The sequence below is a fragment of the Rhea americana genome, unplaced genomic scaffold (genome assembly GCF_003343005.1).
Source record: "Rhea americana isolate MKP2758 unplaced genomic scaffold, rheAme1 scaffold_41, whole genome shotgun sequence".
Classification (NCBI taxonomy): domain Eukaryota; kingdom Metazoa; phylum Chordata; class Aves; order Rheiformes; family Rheidae; genus Rhea; species Rhea americana.
In genome coordinates, this window is record NW_028186546.1 from 2,843,356 (window position 1) to 2,870,851 (window position 27,496).

The 27,496-nt window shown below is 38.3% G+C and overlaps 1 protein-coding gene across 4 annotated transcripts in view; it reads left to right on the top strand.

The window, feature by feature from the left end:
- The window catches only part of CTNNA2 (catenin alpha 2), a 433,433-nt gene extending 406,321 nt beyond the window's left edge, over nt 1–27,112 (top strand). For 3 of the 4 annotated variants that reach the window (XM_085314675.1, XM_085314674.1, XM_085314673.1), the window contains exons 17-19: nt 1,767–1,901; nt 14,446–14,589; nt 25,963–27,112. In XM_085314675.1, the coding sequence (XP_085170801.1) occupies nt 1,767–1,901; nt 14,446–14,589; nt 25,963–26,250 (567 nt within the window). In that variant the 3' untranslated portion in view covers nt 26,251–27,112. The remainder of the gene's footprint in view (nt 1–1,766; nt 1,902–14,445; nt 14,590–25,962) is intronic. The other variant, XM_085314676.1, reaches the window with a different exon arrangement.
- Nucleotides 27,113–27,496: the final 384 nt, after the last annotated feature.

The window sequence follows — 27,496 nt, forward strand, 5'->3', positions numbered from 1 at the left end:
GCAGTTAACACTTTAAATATAGCTTCTGTTTGCTTTAGCATTAGAAAAGAGAATATTCCACTTGCAGAGGTGGAATATTTTAAAGAAACACAAAGCAGAGAAAGAGGTTATGCTTAGAGTGCACTGGCTTGAGTCATGTTTTAAATTTCAGAAGGTTGTAACACACAAACTTTAATAATAAACAGTAAAATCCCTGTGAGAACAGAGTGTATGTTTTAATGCTTTAATGATATTTTGCTCAACTTTGGAGGCACTCATGCAATATAAACTTTTTATGGACCTTTACATTGTTAATTACTATTCCAATGAGAAACATCCTACATTTTAATTCCCTCCATGGTACTTGTATTTAAAGCCTTGTCAACTCCCTGTAGGTATTACTTTAAAGTTCATTTCTTTCAATTCATAGGCATAAGAGCAGAGTAAATATTTCTGTATTAAATTATCACAGGTAGAGAGAAGAGATCTTTTAGTGATTCATGCTCGAAAGATGTGGGTACCATCCGAGACGGACATTATAGCACTGTCGCAAGTAAAGAACAGATTAAACCTAACAGCCACAGTGAACCTCCAGCCCTTGTTTAGTGTTCGTTTAAAAGGGAGAGGAAAAAGCAAAGTGACTGCTTTCGCTGTTATAGATGACAGCGTGCGCAGTATTTCACCACAAATGTGTTCCCTGCCTGCTTTCCGTGTCTGAGGTAGAGCAGCCATCTCACGTCAAAGGTTTGGACGCTGTTGACTCGTGTGTTTAATACTCTCAGGCTTTGTTCAAGTCTTCTGATAATATTTTACTCTACCAATGAAAACAGAGTATAAACATTTTAAGACCCATAAAAGACACAGTCAGAAGYCCCTAAATCTTTAGTCCTCATGCAATACATTCACAGGATGTTATCAGTGAGACTTTGTTGGATAGCACTGATGAGCGCTTACTGGAGACACGCTGTTAGTGCTGGAGGGACCTCTTAGTTTAGTTTTTGTCAGAGTGAATTGTCGAGGCCTCTTCTCTTGGGGCAAGACTTTGAATAGTAATGACGCAGYTTCCATTCAGTGTTCAAAATGGAGCAGGCCTGTAGGTGGACTTGTCCCTAGGAGACATGCAAAGGGACGCCCTTATCTCACTGGATTCTTATGAAGGGTTGCAAGACTGATGGCATTTCCTGAAAGACTCTATCTTGAGTTTTTTAATGTACCAGTACGGGCCTGGCTTCTGCCAAGTCTGAGGCAAGGTTGTGTACCCTGAAARTCTGCACAGATGCCAGGGAAGCTGGCATGACATTCGGGATTTGGCAGCAGAGCAGGTGTAATCAATGCTGAAGCTGTTTTGAACTGGGTCTATTTGGACTTTAACTGGTCTGTAGTGTATCTTAACCTGGATGCCCAGCAGGTGTCTTGAAACCTGAAGTTTTCAGATCAGTCTTGGTCTTTTGGCTACACARTAGATTGCTCCATTCTGTACCAGCTGATGAGACAACCCAAAGCATAGCAATCGTATTGTTTTCATTGTCAGTTGGTAGCGACTGACAGAGAGGGTTTTTCTTTTTATAAAGAATGGACTGTGCATCATTAGGCTAAATTTGTAAGTCTTGACTTGAACCAAAGGTAGAGTTTGAATTGTCATGTTTCATCAAGCACCTCACGGAAAGGCAAAGTGAAATGAATCCACCTAATATGGTACACATATTACCACTGTCTCCTCTAATTAGCTGTGTATAATAAGTGTATAAGCTCAGGTACGCATGATCAAATGTATCTTTCCTTTGCAGTGCCCCGACTCAGCCTGCAAGCAGGACCTGCTAGCCTATCTGCAGCGCATTGCCCTCTACTGCCACCAACTCAATATCTGCAGCAAAGTGAAGGCAGAAGTTCAGAACCTGGGAGGAGAACTTATTGTATCAGGGGTAAGCTGGTATTTGTATTTAGCAGTTTATGTTTCCCATTGTAGCACTTGAAAGAGAGAGTTTCTGATGACAATGATGTACAAAAAACAAACACAGTGATTCATAAGCAGGCTTTTTAAAATGTTATCACCATTATTCCAGACCTTACAATAAGTTGTCTAGTGCAATTTGATTTTCCAATTACCCTTTGTTTATACTAACCTTGTAAAATCTTCATTCTTCTAAAAGAAAAGTAATTTCATAGCCTAGAAAGCCACTGCCATGTGGTGAATATTATAATTATTTGGAGCTTTTGTATATTTGCTCATTATAAATCTTCTTTCCTTTGCTAGTACTGGTAATTTCCTTCCTCTGTGCAGAAGCCAGCTCTGTATGAAGTGTATATTGTTAAGAAGGTGATGACTAATGGGATTTCATTCACTCAGGTTCCAATGCACACTAGGTTTAGCAAAAACACTGGAAGGCCAGCCAAATATTTTAATTTTGGTGCACGTGCAGTTTCCAAATACACTTGCCAAGCCCAATGATTATTTACTGTAATTCCCATTCAGTTATTGCAGTTATTTTCAATGAACACTGCAAACATTTTACCCGCAATTCTTTTTTTTAGAAATAAAGGCGGGAGTGTGCAGCGTCAGTCATATGATAAGCAATGAGTTTTTTGCTTTTTAAATTTTTTTTCCCCTTCTCCTGATGCTGGACTCTGTGCCTCTAGGAGATTACTAGAACCACATAGTAGTAAAGGCTGCTTTTCATGATTTTCTTAACTAATCACCACAGTATTAGCCCCATTACACCTTGGTTATCTTCTAACTCATGTACAGACCACATATATATTTAGTGTATAATACATTTCACTCTCCTGATTGTATTTTCAAAATGAGGGTGATCTGAGAAACCTGAGCTACTTGAAACAAAGTTGTTTGCAAATGCAATTTGGAAAAAGCACCCTTTCATTGTTTAAGCCCAATCAAGTACGAAGATTGTTAGGACAACTTGTGCCCTCCATGTCATCCATAACATTCCCCAGTGAAATCACTGGCCTTCCGCAGACAAACTGGAAATCAGAGCAAATGTTCTCAAYCCTTAAAACATTTTGATTTTTCGCGAAGCACAGTAGAAGGTCTTAAATATTTGCCAGGCTTTCTTAGATCAAACATTCTGAAATTGCATATGCAATCCTAGAAGGAGCTGCTTAAATGTTCCTGTATCTATCCTGCAATTGGTCTTCACTTCTTGACGTATGTACATATGTAATTTTAATGCCTTGGTCTTCCCACAGCAATGARAAGTGCTCTTCCATTTTCCTGGTGTTAATGCAGTGATCTGTCCTTGTATCGCTGACAGCTGTGCTACATAGTAAATGCTATGATCTTTTCTTATCTATTGCCATCTGGGTCCAGCTTTTCATACCCATTGAGTTTTCATATTCATCTCTCTCTAGCAGTTACCCRAATCAGTGCTTATATCAGCTTGGCTTTTGTGGTTGTGTGTATTTCTTTTTCAAGTCTCTTTATTCAGTGTGTGTGGATGCTGGATAAGCCATTGTGAATCTCTAGCATCTATTTGTTATTGGAACATCACCATCCGTTGTGAAATTTCAGTGGCCAAAAYGCTTGACTTCATYGTTTCCAGTCTGGCACCGTTAGCGTCTGCTGCTTTCCAGGCTTCATCACCATCGTGTTTTTGTTTGGTTGGGTTTCTTGCACTCAGCTGTAGACAAAGGCAAAACTAACTTCAATCCTAGAAATTATTTGGGTCTTTTCCAAAGACTTGGTATACCGACATCTAGAAGAGTTTAAGATTGTCCAGCTCACTTYTTCTGTTACTGTGAGCTGACTAAAGGAGATGATATAGAAAGTTGAACCATTGTGCATCCCTTTTTGAGGCCCTTGTCTTGCACCTTAGTGTACCGCAAGTAGTGCAATGCTTTCTTGGTAGTGTTTTCCAAGCTGTATATCTTCAAAGTGCTGGGTACTGTATGCTCCTTTGCTATCCAGAGATCTGGTATCCAAGTGCACGTCTACATCTGCTTGTCTACTTGCTGCTTCTGCTTCCATCTTCTTCTTCATTCGCTCTTGGATAGCCAATTACAAATAAACAGTATTTTGTTTTCATTAAAATGAAATACCATTATTTGGCAACTTGCATACAGTACAATATTAGAAATACAACAGAAATCCAGAATTCAAGCTTCCAAAGCTATGACATTGGAAGAAAGCTTTTGTGAATGCGTTATATTTAAAAGTTTTTTGGTGTAAATATCAAGGACCAGGTTGACTATTATAATATTGTAATTTATTTCTGTGTTTACAAAGAACCATGATACAGTTATTATTGTTCTCATATGGAAGATCAGTTATGGTCCAGAATTATTATGGGGGATACAATCTCTTTTGAATTCCCGCATTATTAAGAGCTTTAATCCGTATTTCTGAATTAAACCAATGTATGTATATATATGTAAGTATGGGCATATGTATATTCATATAAGAAGAAAAGAAACATAAAACCAATTAGAGCCTAAAAGGGAGAAGAAAGCCACTCCACAGCTGTTATAGTTCTAGTCTGTCAGGACAAAATGAGTTGCAACAATTTCAAAAATACTATATATAACATAAAATGTATTGGTGAATATCTTTTGGTGAAAATTCTTTTTTTTCCACAAGATTCAGTAGTCCAGTATAGTTTACCTTTGGACATAAGCATAGAGCTGATCTTGCTTGCTTTTCTCCTTTATAGATTGATATGACATTAGCATAGCATATGAAAGGGCTCTTTTTTGGCATCATTGATTTTGCTGCAAATAGAAAAACAGGTCAGAAAGTAAGAAAATGTCAAAATCCTGACGAGGAAATTATTGTAATAAAAGAGACCACCTGCTGTTTTCTTTCCCTTCTTTCTCCCATTCCTTTTCCTCCAGCCCTTTCTTTCCTTTGATCTTTCCCATCAAATTCCCTTAATGCAATTAGCAAAATTATTTTCCCCAGATAACTAAGATCTGGCAATTGAGAGTTAGCATAAATCAGCCTAACCTCAGTAATAGCAGTGGAGCAAGGCCAATTTAGACTATCTGTTGCTTTGATCCTTTATATATGTTGCAGCAAGAGACTCTTAAGCCCAGTTTTCCATTTGAGTTTTGAAAAATAAAGAAAACTATGTGATATCCATCCCTGGATGAGAAGTCTTGTAAACTTGAAGATGACTATAGGGAAGGAAGTAAAATGAAAAATGAGAGGAAAAAGTAAGATTAAAAAAACTGCAAAAGTTTTAAAAATATTTTAAAAAAATATTTCTAATCTGTGTGAATGATATCCTTGCTCTTAGTAAAGGCTTTTTGACCTTGCTTCATAAGCAGACACAAGTTTCTATAATTTTAAAATTGAATATTCAGTTTCTAATTCCCCTCTGACAATAAACATCCTCGGCTAATRTAATCACAGGCTAAAAGCACTCCAGAATCATTTTCTTTGTCTTTTGCCTTCATTTATTTAATGCAATGTGTATTTGCTTCATAATCAGCTGTACCATTGCATTGGAATGAATTTACTGAAGTGCTGAGCGTATGCTACTCCCGATGAAGTAAATGCCGTTTACGTGTACTTCGCACATGCTAATAGGTCACCTTTTTCTGGTAGTTACTTTTGCTGATTAGAGCCAGTTTGAACCATGATGTTTGAATTTGGAGCAAAATTCAGGCTTCTTCTAACTCTAGGGCTGCTTTATTTTTTAGCATTCCTGCCTGACTCTGTCATTAGCCAGACCATTACAATAAAACGGATCTATATATTCATTTCTAACCCTAGAATAAATATCCACTTGTTCTGCTAACTGCTGCTCTGAAGCTGATCAGCTCATTTACCTACTACCCATTTAGGCTATGAGCTTGCTTTTTTTTTTTTTTTTTTTAACTGTTTATGTCAGTAGCTTTTCCCAAGTGTTTCCTGCAGGATTATATTTAGCAGAATCTAAGACAATCCTTTATCTAAGGCAGCCCCCTACCGTTTTCACGTTTGATTTAGAACTGTGCGGCTCTGATCAGCCCTGTTCTCAGAAAAGTTGCCCCAAGAGGCCTAAATTTCTAAGTCAGCCATATATGCAATGTCAAACAGAATAACAGCCATGTATCTTTGAACGTAGCCTGAAAATATTGAATCAGTAGCCAAAGCATGCCCCAAACATATACTTTAACTCTGTCCAATTCTCATTTTTTTTTCCAAAAGCCCATTTTTCTTAGCACAGCTGGCTCAGCTGCAATACTAGGAGAAGGAATATAATATAACATTTTGAAGATGTGAGACAGTTTAGCTAAAGTTTTGAGTTTACATAGGACTTTTCACTTGGTTAATTTAAGTGTGGATTTATGAGGGGCCAAGGGAGGTAGAAAAGCTGGGGCCACCCCATTAACTTTGTTCAAGGTGGCATGAGTTGGGTTGCAAAGCTGCGACAACACGAGACTTCCAGCTGGCCTGGGATGTTGGATACRTAAAAACATTAACAGACATGAGATGCTGCAAAATTCCTATCTGTATTCTTGTCCTTCAACTGCAATGAAAGCAAGGCAACTGGAAAGAGCTAGTCCTCACCCCAAAAAGAACAAACCTCTTGATATTTATCACAGAGTAACAGTGTGCACCTAGCAGCTGCTCCACGTGAGCGGGCAGACACTTCCCTACCAGCCCTGTCCGCGCTTGCCACGTCTAGCAGTCAAGGTGGGTTAAGCGGCATTCCTTTCTTTTTTTCAATTTTCACACACGCTTTTTCATTTAAGATTGAGTTACCCTAAACCAACTGGCCTGAGAAAGGATGTGGGAATATGCACAGGCAGTGCAGTATCAAGCTGCTGCTTATGAAGTGATAATTGGTCACAGATGAATAAAGTTAGGTAATTTGGGGTTCACCTGCTGTCAAAAGCAAGTAAGGCTGCCTCTCATTGAATCTGGAATAAGAGTCTGTGCACTAGCAGTTGCTTAAGAGCAGCTGATGTAGTATTTTATTGCCTTGCATTAGAAAGTTCTGCTTTGCTTTCAAATAGTCAATCAGAGAGATCATTTGCATTTTAAATCCTTAAGATATAGAGAATTTCTTTTTTTTTTAATTCAGGTAAATAATGTAATTTAATTCCTTCTGAATCAGGTAAGAATTTAACATTATGTGAAAGGAAACTTGCTGAAGAGGGAGCTGGCACACTGCCAGGACTGTCTATCTGTGATCCTCAGGAGCTCCAGAAGGTCACCCCTGTTACTCAGCTAGCACGAGAGGAGGTTTTACTACTGAACTGTGATCAAAGTGGAAGAATGGTGCATTAAGTAAACTCATTAAAAGAGCCTGATAAACCAGGATTTTTAGATGCTATTGGTCTGGACTGCTTGGACTGACTGCTGGTGTTTTTGGTGGAAAAAAAAATCTGAGCTTAGACACATACGATGTGTTTTGGAAAGAAATGCACATATGATCAACTTCATAAACTGCCCCAATTTTCCTAGCTGTACTTACTGATTGATAGAAGTTGCTAATAGAAGTCTYGTGTTTTGTCTGTTAGTGATTCAGTTTGCCTTGCGCTGCGGGGAAGAGCAGGTATTCCTAAATAATCCTTGTTTTCATGTTCCCTTTGAGCACAGATGGTGCTCAAATAGTTGCAAAGCACAGAGAAAAGATACTGATCTATGTCTAAGCTGATGTCCTTGGAAGACTAGGGTTTGTGTTACAATAATATATAAGTGGATATAACATAAGTAATATACTCAGATTGGTAAAAGGAAAGTGAAAGATGGGCCAGAGACTGAACAGAAAATTGTGAAACTGCTTAGGAATATAATTTGAAGTGTGTGATTTCTTTTTATTAAGGGTGTTTTTTTGTTCTTTTTTTTTTTTTCAAATTGTGTTTCACTTCTGCCCTTTTTATCTCCCATAAGACTGTGGCAACAATCGAAAAAAAAATTTGCAAACATGAACAGGGTTTTGCCAGTTTCTAGGAAACAACTGCAACAGGTGAATAACATGATTAGCTTTATTCTCAGCTATTTTAGTAGGCGCTTATTTAGCAGGGAAACATATCAGAAATGACTCGYGTATACACAAGGAAACACATGAAACTAGTCATACACCAGTGCTGTGAAAATAAAGCTATGTGAGATGGAAGTGGTGGAAAAAGATTTGTTTAGGATGGGATTGCTGGAATAGAGTTCTGTTTTGAGGCTTGGAGTGAAAACAGTGGGTAAAGGAAAGGAGTATGGAAATATTAAGTAAGCAAAGGAACCTGAAAGATGATATAAAGGGGTCAAGTGAAGAAGCCGCCCAAATCAAAAGCAAGATAGGGGTATGAAGTCAGGGAATTGTGGTGGCGGGGGAAGATCGGGAGAAAGTCTGGACCASAAGGTTGGCAGGACTCCCTCGTGCTCTCAGCTCCCCTATCACTCACAGTAGAACAAGCAAGGACAGAAAAATTTCCAAAAATATGTGGCTATATGGTGCACATGATATAGCAATATGAAGGCTTTGATCAGCCTTTAGTCAGGACACACTGCACTTCTCCGTTTGTAGCTAGTATGGAAGCTCCCACTCGTGCTGGCTCAGGCTGTGTCCCTCAGTGCCCTGCCCAGGAAGGGGAATGCCTGATGAGGTGGTAACATAAAAAATTTAGCAGCCTGAGACTGGATCAGCTTACTGTTCCTAAAGGATGAAGGCATCCGTGAGTTATGCACATTAATCAAAATGAGTGCTGATAAAAATCCTTAATGGTCATATATTGATTATATTTGATGTATTTTACGGAAACATTGTCTTAGTCCTTTCTGAATGCCAAAAGAGTGAGGAATTCCCAGTTATCCTATGAAACAGCTCAAAGAGGAGTAGAAAAAAAGAAAGAAATACATGTGGAATGGCTCTCAAGCCAGCTTACCGTAGCCCTTCCTGTATAGCAAGGATATATTTTAGTCTTCCCATTGCTTCCCAAGTATGGTAGTGTGGCGCAGGGACAGGAGCCTGGAGATGAAGTGGAATTTCCATCCGTGGAAGTTCTCAAGACCCGACTAGATCAAACAGTGGCCAAGCTGATCTGGTAGCGGGCAGTTGTACAAGAGACCTCAGAGGTCTCCTTCAAGCACCATTTCTATGGTGTCGTGATTCAGCTAAGTGAAGGATCCGAAAGGATCCTACTTCGATCTCTGTGAGTTCACAAGGTTTTGACTTTATAATTGTTSTTGGGTTGGACAATTGAATAAACTCTGAGCTTTGGACATCTGGAGAATCCACCAGGAAATTTGAGGAAGGTTTTTTAGTGTTAGATCTTCAAAGCTCTCCAGCGAAGGTGGAGTGCTTGGTGGGCAGAGTGCAAGTTACATAAGCAAAAGTAGATGTATGACGTTAAAGATGTAGCTGAGAATTTCAACAAGCAAGTGTTGTTATCAAACTTAATCTCAGATTTTTTTTTTTTTTGAAGGCATAGTGTTTTGTTACAACACTGTTACAAGACTATTTACAGGGACATGCATGTACACTAAAAGAAAATACMTCATTGCATATATAAAATGAACGTATACTGCAAAATGGAAAGAAACTGTCCAGAATTTCATTTGCAAAACAAAACCACACTCCACTTATTTTTATTAGGATATATTTATGAAAACAAGAAGCACACACCCCCTTYATATGTATACATTTAGAAGGTTAAAATTTGGGCAGGTCTGCCTTTTATCTTCATTAAGTATTTTTGGCTTTAGAGAACATGTTTTTGCACTTTATCAGGTAACAGATATTCATGAATTTCTTCAGATTATATTTACCGAAGTTTCTCTTCAGAAGAGCATTCTGCAAAGAAAAGAATTTCTGATATAAGTTAAACCAACTAATTCCATGAGAGCAAAGCAAYGTGTTATGGCCTCAAGACTGAGGCTTGAAACAAATATGATAATAAAAAGGAATTTCAGATTTGAAGGAAACACTAATGTGTATGCCTCACTATATATTGCATTTATTTTAGAACTAGAAACAACTCTAAAATCCAAAGCTCGCCTACTCCTGCAGTAACTGTGGTTTTAGTCCAGATTCTTTTCCTCACCCAGGGCATGCTGAAGGATGGGGGAAAGGGAAGGGAATATTATGGCTTGCTGATTCATAGACTGCCCCAGTCCTGCAATAGTTATCAGGGCCTAGAGACACCTCTAACATGCAACAGCTGATCCTAGTCCTAATCTAGTCTAGGACTAGACTAGACTAGAGGGAAAGAGAGGACTCATGTTCCCTTCTTTCCCTAGCTTCCTTTAAAGGGAGTGGTTTGGGACCAAATTTCAACATTTTGTATTAATTAAGAATTGCTTTCCCTGCTGCCAAGATATTCTCAGTTGCCCAATTTATCTCCTTAGTGCACAGCATAGAGGATTTACTAATAAATATATCCTGTGGCTTTAAAATAAAATTAGATTTGCTTCTCTTGCATGGGAATGTGGAAAACTGAAGTTAGGTACTGACAGATTAACAGGAGATTTGGGACTGAGTTTATTACRCAGAAGTTCATCTTTTAGTTCTCCCAATTATTTCACTTCTTGATTTTGATAGTGGTGAGACTTTAAATTACTTCTRAAGTACTATTGGATGATGCTTTTGCTGATATTAAAACAACTTCAATTAAAACTCCTCAGTTTCTTTCACTTTAATTGTATTTCTTGACAGCCTGAGTTGCAGATGAGTGGCGCACACACGTGGAAACACATGCATAGAGAAAGCGATACCCTCAAGGGAAAACATCAACARATCTTTTTCAGCCTGAGTAGAATCAATTGCAAATACTGAACAAAACAGCTTACAAYGAAATACTTAATAAAACTCACAAGAGTTGTGTATTTCCATTGAATGCAGGAGGTAATAACCTTTAGGAAGAGATCAGACTGGATGAAGAAGGTTCAAAGTTGCTTTGTATTTTTTTTAATGTGTGAGTTATTGTTATCATGATTATTATCTATGAACTTCATAAGAGAAAGGGAAAAGTATATCTGTCCTCACATCATGTCATTAGTCTTGAAGCAGCTGTGCCAACAAGATAGTTGTATTTTGTGTGATGTAGTTAAGACATTGATATGGACTCAATCAAAGTGAAAAACTATTCAGCCTAAGAAACATCACTTTCTGGTACAATCCAATATCAGATTTCTTACTGTTTTATAGTCTCAAAAGATTTCTTTGAGGATCAGATCTTTCAAGTTTTGACTAACTCACCATCAAAATACATTGTGAACTAGGTTACCAGGTAATTAATAGTATGAGCAGAAAATGAGGCAAGGCCTGCAAGTGATTTGTCYTACATCTCATCAAAGACCACATCAGAACGGGGTCAGAGCATGAATGTCTGACCCAAAAGACCGTGGAAATATTTTCATCCTTTTTCATAGCAGCCACTAGATTCTACATCCTCAGCATCAGAAAGTTAGAGGTGTTGCAAGCTTACTCCGAATCAGGAGGGACGTTATATGTTTCACCATTCCTTGGCTATGACGAGTAACGAACAGAAGGAACTTTGTCACTCCTCCAGCAAGTTGATCCGCTGCAGCAGTGGGACCTGTTTGGGCCAGTGTGCTAGGCCTTCTGCATTAGCCTCTCAAACTTTCATGATATGAGTCACCATTTGGACATGCCTTCAGCTGGATATTTCTTTCTGAGCTGCTATTTCGATTTCTTAAGGTATACCCATTTTTACCTTCCCTAGGTGCAGCAGTAGCACGTGCGCTGCTCCTGCACACTCTTCTCAGCCTTTCACAATCTTGCTGCTCTCAGACTTTGTAGAGCCGCTGGTGCCTGATGGTGCCTGTTCATTCACCATCATCTCTCCATCTTTTTAAGCAAGTGAGCACTGCAGTGTTTCTTCCCGAGGGATCTTTAATGTAAAACTGCACATGGGCACGTTCTTTTCCTTGATTGCTAGTGCCTGAGTGCAGGTGACCACATTAGCTAGCTGCTCTCGGTTTATGCAGCTTTCTATCAGTCTTTGCTTAGGTCATTTAAGAAACTGTTTAGAGCRTGGAAGCCTTTATCTACTGTCTCTTTGCATTTGCTTATATTCATTTAATTAAACTTAATTATGTTCCTTGGAACACTTGGAAGATTTCCCTCCTTCCTTCGAAGTATATATGTTTTTAAATGTTTTCAGTTAGATATATTTTTTTTCTTTCAATTAATATACACATATGGTGTATGYTTACAGATCACTCTTAGCTTTATCTGCTCTTCCCTTATTTTTCTCCTTCTTATCAGCTACAATCTTGTGCTAAATAAGCCAAAAGAAGACCTCARTTCTGAGCAGTGCTAGCCCAAAATATCCTCTGAGGTATTTTCTCTTACCCAATCTGTTGAACTCTTCATATCATATTATGATGATGGAATCTACCACATTTGTCATCTTGTATTGTTGCCGGAGAATATACCTGGCCACGTTCAGTCTTCCAGAGGCAAATTGTGCTACTTCCATATGCTTCTGTTTCAATAAAAGACAATTTAYTTCTCTTTAGGAGATCTCAGAACTGCCACTACAGGTGTAGTGTTTTTCATATTTAAGGATGCTTCTTATGAACATTGTTCTCTAAATCAGACTAAGCAAACTTTGTTTGGCTTCATAAGACCTGGTGGTCACAGGAGAGTTCAAAATATGTTCCTACTTCATTTGGCAAAAACAACTGTGGTGCAAAAGTCAAGTCATAGCATACCCAAGTTGTGAATTAACTGAATTTCATCTAGTACATTTTACYATAAAGCCTTTAAATGTTCAATTTTCTCATCTCTTTGGCAGAGTAGTAGAAATGCATGTTCATAAGGAATAGTAGCAGTACAGCTTCCATTAAATAATTGGAAATTGGACCATATTATGGAAAGCCTTTTGACAGCAAGTCATAAAATTTAGAATCTAGTCCTTAATACAAAAGKCACCAAAGATGATTTTTCCTCCCCTCTATCTTCATACATGCAAATAGCTTGAAACCAAGATCAAATAATGAGAAATCAGTTGGACATGTTTAATTCACGTTATACATGATATTCACAGCACCATCATAGCTTTGCTTAATGCAGATGCAGCCTAGTTTTGCATTGTGTTCCTGAAGTTGTGTTTCATCTCTAACAGCCACAGGAGCTCTTCATTTCATTRACTAACTGGACTAGCCAAATTGTTCTTTGAGTTTTCAAATCCACAAAAATGCTGGTTTAAAGCAGCATCTTCAGATACTGTAGAAGTTATAAAAGTTAAGAAGAAAAATACTTGACCTCTATTGTTAGATGAAGTGACTGGTACTAGACATTAGTCAGACACTTTCTTTTTTTCAACAGCAAGAGAGGAGAAAAGAGTACACAAACAGAGCAGGGAATACACATTAATCATTAGTAAGACTGAAAAATAATCATGATTAGATTACAATTTACATAATCCTTCTAGCAACAAAAAGCCTAAGCAAAAATGTCAATATTAACTCTGTGTGTTTATAATCCATACTCTTAAGAGARACTTAAGGAATATTCACTTTTCATCTTCTGAAACACAGGATCTTATACTGCCACTCTTTACTGATACTGAGTAGTCCCTTATTCTCTGAGCAGTTTTATTTWATGGAATTAAGTTAACAGCATATACTGCTTTAAAAATTAAGTACATAGCTAAATTTTTAAGAAAATCAAAAGCCCATTGAATAATACAAGTAATTGTTTACTCCCAAACCTGATTTTCCTAAGTTTGCATGCTAAATCTCCATTTACAATAAATTAGAAAGAATGAATATCCCATTTTCAGTTTCAGTTCCTAGGAAGGTGTCTGAAAAAAATTGGCTTCAGCCTGTGAGGTTGTCACTGTGTAACTACAACACTAAAAATGTACAGTCTTTATATCACCTCTTTGCAATTTTGTTGATATTTTCTGGAACTTGAAAGTGTGCTCTGTAAATAAACCTATGCCCAGAATCTTTATACTTCCCTCACTTGTTCTTTCAGCACAGTATGCCAGTTCTCATTTTCAGCGTGAGAAAAATGTAATTCCCTCCCGACCTTCYTCAAATACTGGTGAAGGTGACCTACCCTCTAGCTGACTTTTTTTCAAGCACGAGTCCAGAGGGCTAGAGTGTATTTTGATGTTTATGGATCGAGTTCAACACTGGTGGACACGATTGCAATTCCAGGGGTAGTCGCTGGGATTTCAAGTGCCTGCGACCAGTGTTATAGCTTTTTACGCGCACTCTTCAAAATCATGCGCCAAAAACGCCACTCCAAAGTCTGTCAGCCAAATTCACGCCCCATCCGATGTCAATCAGCTTGTAGCGGGGATAGAGCTTTCTATCCTTCCCGCCTTTCATCAAAAAGCGCCCCAAATCAGGCGATTTCGGGTTCGGCCCTCTTCAGCTGTGCTGTGGGAGCAAGCGAGAGGAATGGCCGGGCAGCGGGGCTGCTCAGCGTGGACGAGGCCCTGCTTCCTTGACCGAGCATAGCTCCTTCAGCACCCGCCCTCCGCGCGCCGGGGCTCGCTCGCGCTCGCTCGCTCGCTCACTCTCTCTTTTCTGTATCTCCCGGAAATCAGACTGGAGTTCAGAGCACTTTCACTACCTTTTGTGAGGTAGAGTGTGATGTCATAGATGGGGGCAGGGCTAGTCCGCTTTCCACCCCCGTACCCACCGGTGCTGAGGGAGCTACGCTGGGGATCGGAAGCGGGGACTCCTCCACGGTGAGTAACCTCCTCGGCGCTCTCCGTCGCTACCGCTCGGGCTCCTCGCGCGGGTGGCGGTGGTGGTGGKGGGGGGGGAGAAACGGTTCCCCGAGGAGGCGGGGCGGGTGGATTGCCTCGTTTTCGCTCTGTTTGCTCGTTTTAAACCCGTTGCGGGGCTCCCGGGTGGAATCGCGCGGGTCACCTTCCCCCGGGGGTTGAATTGATCCTTGGACGTCGTCTACGTTACGTTGTGAAACACCAGAGTCGTCGTCCTCCCACCCACCCCCGGCCTTGAACTCAGCTGTCAAATTTCCTTTAACTTCATTACAGCAGGGCTGGGCCACCAGCTTTCTAAAGTGCCTTGTGATTAAGGGTAGATGGCATTATTTATGTATTTATCGCTGTCGACTGCGGGTAATGCCTGTTTTTGCAGGAGAGCCATTCTATTTTCCGTATTCTCTCCGTGACCGTTTGTATTTGCTTAACCCAGAYGGTTCCTGAAGCTGTGCGCTGACAACAGGCCAAACCTAAGACTTATTTTATAAACCAAATAAAAATCAAAAGCGTACCGTAAAAGATAGGAAATTAAGCAGGAAATCAAAACCCAAGAGATGTAGCTGAGATCTGACTTTTGAAATTATATATCAACACTTCTGTTTTTTTCTGTGATATGAACTTGAGGCAGGCAGGGTTACTGCTATCTAGATTTGCTGTTTTACCTTAAAGCCCCCATTTTTTGCCTATATTTCTTGGGCCCAAGTGCTATTGCTTCACTGTTTTGATATCCTTCAGCATTAAAAAAAAAAAAAAAAAAAAAAAAAGACAAGGTGGACCACAAAGCTCTTCCTTGCTTGTTCTGCTTCTTGGGTATCCATTCAGGCTGTCAAGATGTCAGAGCCTTCATGCAAGAGGGCAGAAGAAGGGTCATGTGAAGATTTTGGCCCCTGGGGAGAGCRCAGATTTTGCCGCTCTTGTTCATTTAAAGCTCTTTACCAGCTCTGTGTGGGGCCTTGTCAGAGCACGGGGAAAGATGCTGAAAGGCAGGAATGTGTACGCTATAAATCAGAGACGAAGGGAGCGCAATCACAGCCTTTTCAGCGGAGGCGTTCAGTAGTCTGATTGATGGCATACTTCTATTTTCAGGTGACTAGGTGTCTTTGAGGAATTGGGTGTAGGATGCAGAGCCTTTCATCTTCTGGCCAYGGGCACCGCTTGGGGATGGGCTGGTGGCGACACATGGACATTCCCCACTGGTGACGCAGGACTTTGCACTAGTGCGTAGGAGGCCCTAAGCAGATTCTCAGAGGATGAATGTTTTGTTTACAGATCTCAAAACTTTCACTAATTATTGACTCCTTCCTTCCCATCAGAGACAAAAAAAAAAAAAAAAAAAAAAAAAAAAAAAAAAAAAAGGATAAAGTTTTATCTCCCCAACTGGTGGCTCTTGAATAACGCGTGCGAGCGCACCTTATCACTCCAAATCTTCCTTAGCAAATCCAAGAACTCATGATGCAGCAAATTCAGCTTCCCTAGCCAACTTTCTTTTTCTACTTAGAGAAGAAGCAGGCGAGTCAATTTGTAATCTTTTCTGATGGGAAAATTTTATTGGAATTGCTTCTGTTAAGGATATTTGAGGTTYGTTCTTTTCAGAGGCAAATACTTGGATGTAAAATTTAATTTCAATCTAAGCACATCCTTTGTTGATAAGTTTACAAAATTGTTTTTGCACATAATTATTCTTGTATAATGCAGGAGACTTTAATTTTTGCACAGAATTGGGAAGGCATAAGGACCAACTGTACAGTACTCCTAGCCTCGCTTCGGTGAAGTGAAAGCATATTGGTGATATAGAGGGTTTTTTTTTTTCTTTTCAAGAGTGATAAAAAGATTAAGAAGGGGAATTCAGTATTGGTAACATTCAGTAATTGAGGTGAATTAGAGATATGGATCATCACTGGGGGAATATTAAGATGTCAGTGCATTACTTGAAGTCCTGAGAAATTTGCTCTCTAAATTTATCTTATAAGATGAGCAAATCAGTAGTGGGCTGGCATATATATAGGGAGACGTTTGTAGCGGGGATGATATTCAAAATGATATAAACTGTTGTGATAATTAACCTGGAATCTGCCTGTGCCAAATCTAATAGATTTTTATCCATACTGCCCTAAGTTGTGGGTTTTACTGAGTAACCTGATATTGGAAGAATAAATAGCGTGGTTTTACATTTACTGAGCTAATTCTCCTCTTAAATAGTTTTACTGGCAGGTAGGATAAAAAAAAAAAAAGTCTACTGTGTACAAGTTCTTGTGTTGTACACAGCTTTGGATAAAATACGTATTATGTCAGCTGCATTGTTTGTTTTAACTTTCTGTTATTTACCTATACATAAAGTAAAATACAATAGGATCTAGTATTCAGCAGATTTCATTCAGTACATAATACAAAAACTTGTGAAAGCAAATATCTGAGCAGCTTGTTTCAATGTATGCTATTAAAATGAGTWAACTTTTCTTCAGTGTTTTATAAACTGAAAGTAACTTTATGATACAGCTTATTTATAAAAAATAAGACATTTTAAAAAATTGTGCTGGTTAAATTTTGCAAGCATGTTTTATATTACAGACTTGAAGCAAAGCCAGTAACTCAAGTATATTTATACCTGTATATTTAGACAGATCAGCACTGCAGTTACAGACTTTTTCCTCAGTYATACTGGCAAGATGTGAGCAGTGTTTTAATGATGTAAGACCATATCTATGGACCGTTTTACCAGTATGATTGAGATGGCTACGTATAATTCCCCAATTCTCTGTGTTTTCCAGGCTGATTTCTCTCCCGAGCTGAAGTAAAACTTTGTGGGCTGGCTCTTACCTTCTCTTTTCTCTCTCTAAGAAGAGAAGGAGCATTATGAAATGCACCATCTGTTCGCAAACCRTGTCAGCTGGCAGATAGATGCTCATCACTCTGCCCTCTCTTACTGCAGTTTTAGGCTGGTATAACACCACTGACTCCAAATAAATTACTTTTGATTTAATCTTGTTTAAGCGAAAGAAGCCACAATTGCAGCACGCAGCGTTCTAGGGGACCCTCGGTGCTGATTTAAATTGCAATCCTTTTAAACTCCTGCCTCGGCTTGTTGAGTTGTCAACGAAAATGCTCGGCGAGGCTTGAGCTGAGCGCCGCGGCCGGAGGAAGCCAGGACTGCCTTTCCACCCCAGACTTATTATTTCTGGGAGCGTTCCATCTTAAAGACATAAAACAGGAGTCTGCTCAGAGTCCTTTGGGTTTTTGTACGTCCCATCTGCACGTCTCGAAGCAAACACTCTGCAAACACTCGTAAAACTGAAAGCAGAAGCACATATTGTCATTACCTTCCTGCGCGGGTGAGAATCCTGGGCCACGTGAAGGCCAGCCAGATCAGGGCAGAAAAGATACGTAGACTCATGATGAGTTTTGAACACAGTGTCCTCATCCAAGACTCAGACCTTTCCTAGACCAGCCTTTCTCTGTCTCAACCTTTCTCATCCTGTATTCTGATTTCCATTCTCAATGGAAAAAAAAAAAAATCTTAGTAGAGTTCAGTAAGAGCTACAGTTTGTAAATGATAGAGAGGAAAGAGAGCTTGCAGTAATGGAAATGAGACAAAAATTGTGCAAAAAAGAGAGAGATGTGAGGTAATGAAAACTAAGCATTATTCAGAACGTTTCTGCTTGAATTATGAAGAGTTTTCACAGTTATAGCCCCTATTATGTGGAGAGGATTCATCTAGCCACATGTAAATGTCTGTATCTAAGCTATTCACTGTGGACTTCCCTCATAACTGATGGAGATCAATACACATTTCTAGAGAGCAAATATTCTCATCTCAAGGTAGATGCTGACAACTGGCTGGATTAGTTGCATCTAAAAAGTGACAAGAGGTGTAGGCAGGTGAACTGAAGCACGCATTCAGTCAGCAGATTTAGCCTTGTGGTCTTTCAAGGTATATATTTACATAAAAGTAATGTAAACTTTCTGTGAACTTATGAATATGAGAGCTCTGGGAGAAACAAAACTATCCATTTATTTCTGAACAAAATACTTGATTTATTTTGTAAGGGACATTTATCTGAATAACGTAGCTGTCTGGGGCCACTATCTCATTAGTTTCTGTAAAGTGGAGCAATAAAAATGTTTTGTAGCATGTGTTTTCCCATCTTTTTAAACTTTTTGGGAGCAAAAGAGTTTTCCTTAAAACTTCTATCTCAAAGGTATTCATTAAGTTTATTTCAATTCTTGAATTACTGAGTCAAAAGCCAAATACAGTTTTTCAGAGATGTTGAGCATCCTAATATATAATGGGAATATTATCTGAAGACAGTGGTTCAAAACTAAATTTTAAATATCTGTCAATAATTGATTAATTTTTCCTCTCTTCTTAAATAACTTCTACAGCTACTCGCTTTTTTCCTTTGGATAAAATATTTGCTCTTGTAACAGTAACACTGAGATCACCTGCCTCTTCTACACTACTAATTTTGATGTATACAGAAGAGAAGGCTGAAGGGAGATGTGAAGCTTTAGTGCAGCATGGGGGTTGCTAGACTAGAGCGGTGGGAGAGTATCCATCCTTGGAGATGCTCAGAACTCAAGTGGACAAAGTCCTAAACAACTTCATTTAATTTAGCCTGCTTCAAGCTGAGAGTTGGGCTAGATGACCTCAAAAGGTCCCTTTCAACCTAAGTTACTCTATTACTCTATGAATATTTGCATACTAGAAAGCAAGTAATAGAAACAAGTCTTTGAAGCTATGGACAGGATTTTACTCRCTCTCATTTACTCTTACGATTTTCTGTCATCTTTGCTTCTTGTTTCCTTGTGAGCTAAAGCAGCATTTACAGTCATATTTGTTTTGTTGTTGTTTCATTTGTCTGCTAAGTATCCAGTAATTCTTTCCTCCCTTTTTTTTTTAGTGGTAGCTAAAGCTACGCACATAATGAACAAATATATTCACAGACAATGTATTCAGTGATTGATTCTTTATTTCTTTGTGTACTGTTATAAAGTCCTAAAAAGTGCTGAGGGAATCAAACAAGGAAAGAAACATTCCTATTGACTGGGTTGAACAACTCCAGAGAAGYTGGAGGCTCTTAGTACCTCAGAAGTGATCAGTATCTTGAAAAATCAAGCCCTTTATTTACTTTTGGGGGGATATAAAATGCATATAAAAAGCAGCAGGTGCACATTAGGAAGCAAGGAACAACTGTCTTAGTAGTATCTTCCATTCTACAGGAGGATTTTATCTTACTCATTTGGACTCTCTGTTTGATACGCTGTTTCAGAGCCCTTTCCCAAGTAAAAGTCATTACACCTGTAGAGCAGCTCTCTTCAGTGTCTCTCTGTGATGACGTGGGGGTAACGTAACCATACAGATATGAACTTAGTTGAAGAAATAAATTTGGGCTTCTTCAGTAACCCTTCTGTCAGTATCAGAAAGTCTTAGTTATGGTTTGACTTAGCCTATCCTGTCAAATATAGTTTGCAGGTCATCTTTRTTTTAATATTTTTATATTCTCCATGAAGTGAGGTAGGAGCCTATCTTCCAATCAGTCATAGCAGAGCTTRTTTCCTGTTAATTATCCGAGAATTCAGACAAAGGTTTCAAAGATTTAATGGTGGTTTTACTGATTTTGCTGCAATTAGTAATGCAACTGTGATAGGAATTAGAGAGTCATGGTTTCTGTCCACGATTGTTCTCAGGACAATTTTGTGGTAGGCATCATCTTCCAGGCAAAAGTTCTATGCAAAATGAAGAAGATTTAGAAGAAAAAGCCATCCTGGAGGACATTTGTCAGYCATAGGGTGATGCAGAAAGCATTTGTTCTTCTACATTCAGCCTTAGCAAAGGAAAAAGTGCAATGTACCCCCCACAGTGCTGGCAAAATCCTGGAGTGGAAACCTGTTCTCACTGAACTAATCTACAAAACTCCACCAGCTTCGTGGACTCAGGATTTGGTCTGTGGAACTGTTCCAGATAGTAGGCGTTCAGACTGATCCTAACTACAATTCARTAACAGTCTGACGGTTGCTCCAGGGGCTATTAATTGACTTTTGGCTGTAGTGACCACAACAACACCTATCCACGAAAGCATGGTCTTGCTCCCAAAAGGAGAAGTGAGCCAGAAGGGCTTGATAATGTCTGTCTTATCTCCTGAAGACACACAAACCGAGAGAGCTCTGAGCATTGCAGATTCTTTTGCAACATAAATATATGACAGTTGCTCCTCCCAGCCTGTAGGAAATAAAACAGACTAAACTCTAGTCATCAGTGGTTACTTATTTTTTGCATTCATGCATTTCAAGGTCAATATGGGCCTTGTATGTTATCAATATGTTATCGTCTAAGCTGCCTTCCTACATGGCTAACCCATAGGGCCCGAAATAATGTATATACAAAGTGTCCAATAGTTGTGCTTATACGTATTAAACATAAATATCCAATACTGACTTCACAATTTCTAGAGAGAAAATCACTATTCTTCCTGAGTCATCATGATTAATAACTATCACTCCTAAAAATTTGCAGCTAATCAATAACTAAAATTACCTGCTTTGCCTTGCAGCCACTAGGTTGTGTTACATCTTTGTCTAATCTGTTGAACTTGAAATATTACCAGCTTTCCGCTATCARCTGCTTGCTGACTGCGATCAACTCAGTTTCCAGTCRCTCACTTTATTAATGGAAAACAYGAGCTGCCCGAATCTTTCCTGCAAGACATCCCTTTTGTTCTTGAGGCTCTTTAACTTCTCTCCAGGTTCTCARTCTTCTTCCTGCATTGAGAAGAGGTCTCACTGTTGCACAGCCTCGGATACAAGATATCCTGAATATGACAATTTAACCTCCTGTTTCGTTAATGTTCTTCTGCTTCTACAMTCAGGGCTTGTATTAGACCTTTTCCACATTGCTGCTTACGGACGACTCTTCCATATAGTGATTCAATACCTTGTTCAATCACTCTTGCCCAGGATAAAGTTATTTATCCTGTAAGTAAGTAGCATCTGMTATAAATTTGGCTGAACAGAAATCTACGTTTCTGACTGACTTTTCTCCAGAATGCTAACAGAAATATTCAGATTGTAAATCTAAGAACCAGTTTCTCCAGGAGCTCATTGCAAAAGTAGCTGTTTAGCAATGACTTTTTTTGCACATAGAGAGTTTTGGACATTTAGCTATTAGAGAGTTTGGAGTCATTCTGTGTGCGCCATGTTACTTTTGTATCTGATCAGTTTTTAATCGACTGTCATGCGGTCCCAAGTAAAGGGCCTTTGAAAGATCCAGTTATATCAACAATATTATTTTAGCAAAAGTTTAATCACCTCCAAATATGAGGTGGGTTACGTTGAAAATATTTTTGCCCCCAGACCTGTTTGATTGCCATTAACAGTATTTCTTTCCCTTCCTTCTGTATTTATGGAGTCCCCCATCGACATTGCATTATTTTATTTTGCAGCGCTGTCAGCCAAACTGGCCTATACTTGCACAGGTCGTTGTCTTTGCCCTGCTCAAATATTTCCAGACTAGCAGCTACCTACAATTCTTCTGAAGTTTTCTCCCATTTTCCAAAGTTTATTAAAATCAACAATAATAATCCAGAACATTTATTAATCAGCTCTTTTAAAACAACCTATACTATGCCCATGCTTACTGAAAATAAAGAATGTTTATCTCTATTTCCTTCCCTTTTTATAGTATATTTMTGATTAAATACGAAGATAATCTGTGGAAATTAGACTTTTCTCCTTTCTAAAAACTGTGGTGTAATTCTTCTCCATTACAGTGGTGTGACCACGYGGGGAAAGCTTCTCTTTTCATTTGCTATACTGTTAAGGAGAATATTTTCCAGCTTTGTTCTCGCCTGTTTCTCCGGCTATTTTGGTGTTGTAATTGTTGGTTATTTTATTCAGATTATGTGTGTATGTAAAAGAAGCAAGAAATCCTTATTACAACAAGACTCTGGAAAATTCTACATATATTGCCGGAAAAATACAGCACGGCTTGTAAGCAGATCAAAACACCCTCAAAGCCTTATGGATTTTTGGAGGAAAAAAAAAATTATCTTCTTGGCAGATAATAGGCTCTGCTGCTCCGGTGTGCTAACCTTGCATTCATTAATGGCAGACTTAGCTTGTAGCAAAATCTTTTTAATGTTTTTTTGTGAATGATTTATGTCTTCCCTTGGTAGATGGCAGTTTTAACCAGGCTAAGTGACCAGTGCAGTGATTCTCAGATTCTTTAAGGATTCTGGATCTGTCCTCAACCTTCTTTGTTCTTGAAGTTTTATGGCCCAATAACTGAAATGTATCTCTTAGGTTTAAGATGGCTTTCTTCCTAATTGGAGGCAAACTTATTTGCAAAGAGACCTATGTAGCAGGATACTATTAATTGCCTAGCTAGTCAAAGGCTGTATTGGCTATTAGCACAAAAAAGCTATTGTGATATTGTGATATTCACAATTCACCATTGCTAGGGAGCAAACTTTGCTTTCTATACTGTACAGTAATTTCTAGCAGTGCTTTTTTTTTCTTTTCTTTTTTTTTTTTTTTTTTTTTTTTTTTTTTTTAACATTATCTGTTTGGAAAAGCATGTATTTTTCTGTGCCCAAATTTGGTAAATTAACACACCGAGGGTTTGATTCACTGCTGCCTCATCGCAGCTTTATGCCGCGGTAGTTCTGCTGATTACAAAACCGAAGGAACGCAGTGGTGTAGTAAGATCCAAATGTTAATTGAAATGGTGCTCATTCAGTTTAATTCCTCTTTACTGAGCCAGAATACAAGCRAGGAGCTGGAGGCAATAAGGAAATCACTGGAAGTGTTTAGGTAGACAAATTGGATACGTGGGATGGTCACCAGCAGATTTTGGAGAACACTCATGTTCTAATACTAGTATGGGGTTTTTATGTCTCTTTTCTGATTCCAAGACTTAWAAGCGTATTATAATGTGAATGCATATTAAGAGCAAGGACAAGTATTTGCATGTTAACACCAGATTAATAATGGTGAAGATAGGGAGCTCTTCTCTACTGTAACAGATTGGAACTGGAGGTAATTAAAGTGACATCAAAATACGTAACGCAATTTTCCTAAAAGACATCATTGCGACCCATATCCAATCTTGTAAAAGTACCCATGCTTACACACATCCTKCTCAATAAGCTCTATAAAATTATTAACGTGTTTAAAGATGTAGATTGCCTCCTTTCTATGGATTTAAGCATTTAATTTAGGTGCTTTTTTGTGTCAGAATGCTTCCTTTAATCATTCTGCTCCTCGGCATATGCTGAGGAACATATGTAAAGTGTCTATCAGAACACTTTCCACAAAGAGACACTGTAAAATGTAAGGCTATTAGAAACCTTCAGAAAAGGGAATTCATGGGAATATACAAAATATACTTGATCCAGTCAGTTTATCCACATTGATTACGAAGTAAATATTGTTTGATGGTGTCCCTTTATTTTCAATATCAGTGCTCCAGTGTTTCGAGAAGAATCATTTAACAGTGAATAATGTTTGATTGTAGATCTCTGCAGTAAATTAAAATATCCTAATTTAATAGAGTATGATCTGTTATTTGCCAACAAATACACAGATTGCATTATAAATCATTCAGTAGTGTGGTTATAGAATAACACTATACTGAATTATATTTCATTACTGCCTATTGAACAGGCATGTTTCTGCCACATAATGTAATTTTCCATCTTTTAATTTTGTTTCTTTTGCTAACAGAAAATACAAATTAGTCCTGAGGAAAAATATTTACTAGGGGCAGGCAATTAAGTATGCGTTTCAGGGAATGGAACCAAGCATGTGAAAATCATTATAACTTTTTTCTGTTCTTCGCTTCTCTGTGTCTAACTTTTTGTGTATGTAATAAATAATAATGAATATAAGGCCACATTTCAGGAACTCAGGAACAACAGGTAAGCCTACAGATGAATATGCCTCCAGGTACAGGCTTTCTGTGAAGCTTGTTCTTGTTTCATGACACCAACTTTTCAGAAAGGTGCTTCTCCTTCGATTATATTCTGAACTCTCTGTTAATGATTCAAAATACTTGATRTGAAGTGCAATTGCTAACAAATAAGGTTTTGTTATTGCTTCATGACTATATGGCCTGATTACATTGCTTAAATTTCAGAATTTAAATTAAAGAATCATATGTTCCCAAAAGCAGGGAAGGTTTGRGAGGAGATAGGGCCTCTTATACCAATTAAAAGTAACTTAGAGCTGGATGGGGTGGAATTAAAGAGCTAAAATAATACTGCACCTAAAATACTTCCTGCAAACTAGGAATTGTGTGGTAGAACTGAGAGGCTTTATCACAAAGAGTATATCCCACTGTTTCATATTCTGCAAAAGGAATAATTGAACATCCTAGGTTGCTACAGTATCAGGGCCATATTTTTGAGCACCTTCTGATTTGATGGTGCCTAGTTGAATTTGTCAAGTGCTTAATTCTTATTTTGGAACATCAAAATATTGCTTTGGAAGACCCTTTATCTGCTTAAATATTTTTGAAAAATTTGGTACTTGATTTGAGTATATGATGAAAGTTTATTGACTGGAAGTCCCAAAGGTTTGAAGTTCAACAAGTGCTTGAGGTCCATTACCTCCATAGGGCGCAGGCGCCTCAGGCAGACTCATGCATGGGAAAAATGCAAGGGTGTGTTTACAAAAAAACTAGTTATCACTGGATACGATTCCCCATGAACGTGAACATCTCACGTACTACTATAACTAGAATAATGTTTCATCTTTTTAGCTCTTTAGGGATTTCAGAAATCTCCTTTCATCTTTTCAGATGGGATTCTCTAACTAGCTCAGCATTGGCCTCACACTGTCCTTGTAGACATCATTGGGTGTGTTGTCTTGGGCTTACTGAGAATAATTAGAACAAACCTGAACACAGGGGAAAATCCTTATTGACCTATTTTGCTGTTTCTGACGGTTAAAAGTAAAAATTTAAAGGTTTAAGCAAGAAGTAATTTGTTGTGACAAAAAAAAAAGATACAGCTGAATATTCACCCACAGAAGAATCAACAGCAAAAAAAAAGAAAATAAAATAAAAAAAATAAAATAAAAAAAAGAAAGAAAGAAAGCCCGCACAAGTTTTTCCTTTTAATTATTTAAAAAGTTGATGTGAGGTACCACAGTCTTCCCTTTACAGTTCGGTGCATGTTGTTCCTGTTTCTTGTTCCGACAAGCCGCTTGATTATTCCTCAGGGAGAGTGTTCGTTTCATCCTTAATGAGGTCTGAGAGTATCTGGGCTTCAGTCAGGGGATGCTCTAGTGATCCAGCCGTGGAGTAACCCTGCTGTATTTCATTCTGTTTTCTGTTCATAGCTGGACAGCGCCACTTCGCTCATCCAGGCAGCTAAAAATCTGATGAACGCTGTGGTCCTGACAGTGAAAGCATCCTACGTGGCTTCCACTAAGTATCAGAAGGTCTATGGCACTGCTGCAGTGAACTCACCAGTAGTGTCTTGGAAGATGAAGGCCCCAGAGAAGAAACCTCTAGTAAAGAGAGAAAAACCAGAAGAATATCAGACAAGAGTGAGAAGAGGGTCCCAGAAGAAACATATTTCCCCTGTACAGGCCTTAAGTGAATTTAAAGCTATGGATTCATTCTAAAACATTACGCTTTAGCAGGAGGGTTTTATATTCTTTTTGTATGCGTACCTGCCGACTTGTATGCGTCTGGCATGGGGTGGGGTGGGGGGACTAACGAAGCAGTGTCAATTTGCATGCAACCTGAGACTCTATTAATGTAACTAACTTTCTGCGACACCAAATTTTAGGGCATTCTCTTCTGATGTTAAACGGAGCTATTCCAAACTTACTTTTTAAACTAAGCTATAGCATTAAATTGGCCAAAGAATTTGCATCACAGGGGTGTATGGGGGTTAAATAATAAATTCAAGTCTAAACCCAGAAATTTGTATGCATGCAAGAAACATTAGGTTGGCAGGTATATTAAGTGAAAAAATGGAATTGTAATGGTAGACCATAAAGCTTGTATTGCTTCTGTTCCAGTGCAAAAATGTACTAGCCAATATGCTTAAATGTGTGGCCCAATAATTGAATGATATAACTTTTAAGTCATCTTCATTATAGTATGTGAATTTTTAAAATGGTTAAAAACTAACTCATCTTAAAAATGCTTCTTTTAAAACATATTTTGTTCTTTATATTCTAGTAGTGTTATGATTGCTCACATTTCAATTAATCCCATTAATATGAACAGAGGTTTACTTTTGCCAATTGAATTCCTTATGGTGGAGTATGAAGCACAATATGGTGATTGACATTGCCTTTTATATTATGATTATTATGATTATGATTATTATATTAGTAATAGAAGACCTGGTGGTGGAATGTGTAGAGACACGGAAAATGTGAGAATTTAGAGGCAAATACGTAGGTGTAGTTTGGATTACAGGTATCTAACATACCATTGTAACCACTGACTCAATAAACTCATTTAACCTTGGAATCCTCAGTGTGGCTTGTCTCTTTTAAGGTGTGTATATGTATCCTGCATCATAGTTGCAAAGTAGACAGTGATTAATTTTTGCCTTGTGCTTGCTTTTTTTTTTTTTTTAATGAAGGAAAAACAATATTATATTCATTTTCTCATTTTTTTCACATCCAAGATAACGCAACATAGTCGTGGGTCAAAACCAGACTTTCAATCTTTATGTGAGGCCTACATGTGAAACATGCAAAAATGAAATTCTTTGTTTGAATACTCACTCACTTCAAAGATAACTGAGAAAAAATTGCCATTGACTAGCTTGTCATAAGATATGTCAGAAAAGAATGAAACAACAGCTCTGAAACAGCATGAAGACAGTTCAATTTGTTACTTTGTAAGCTT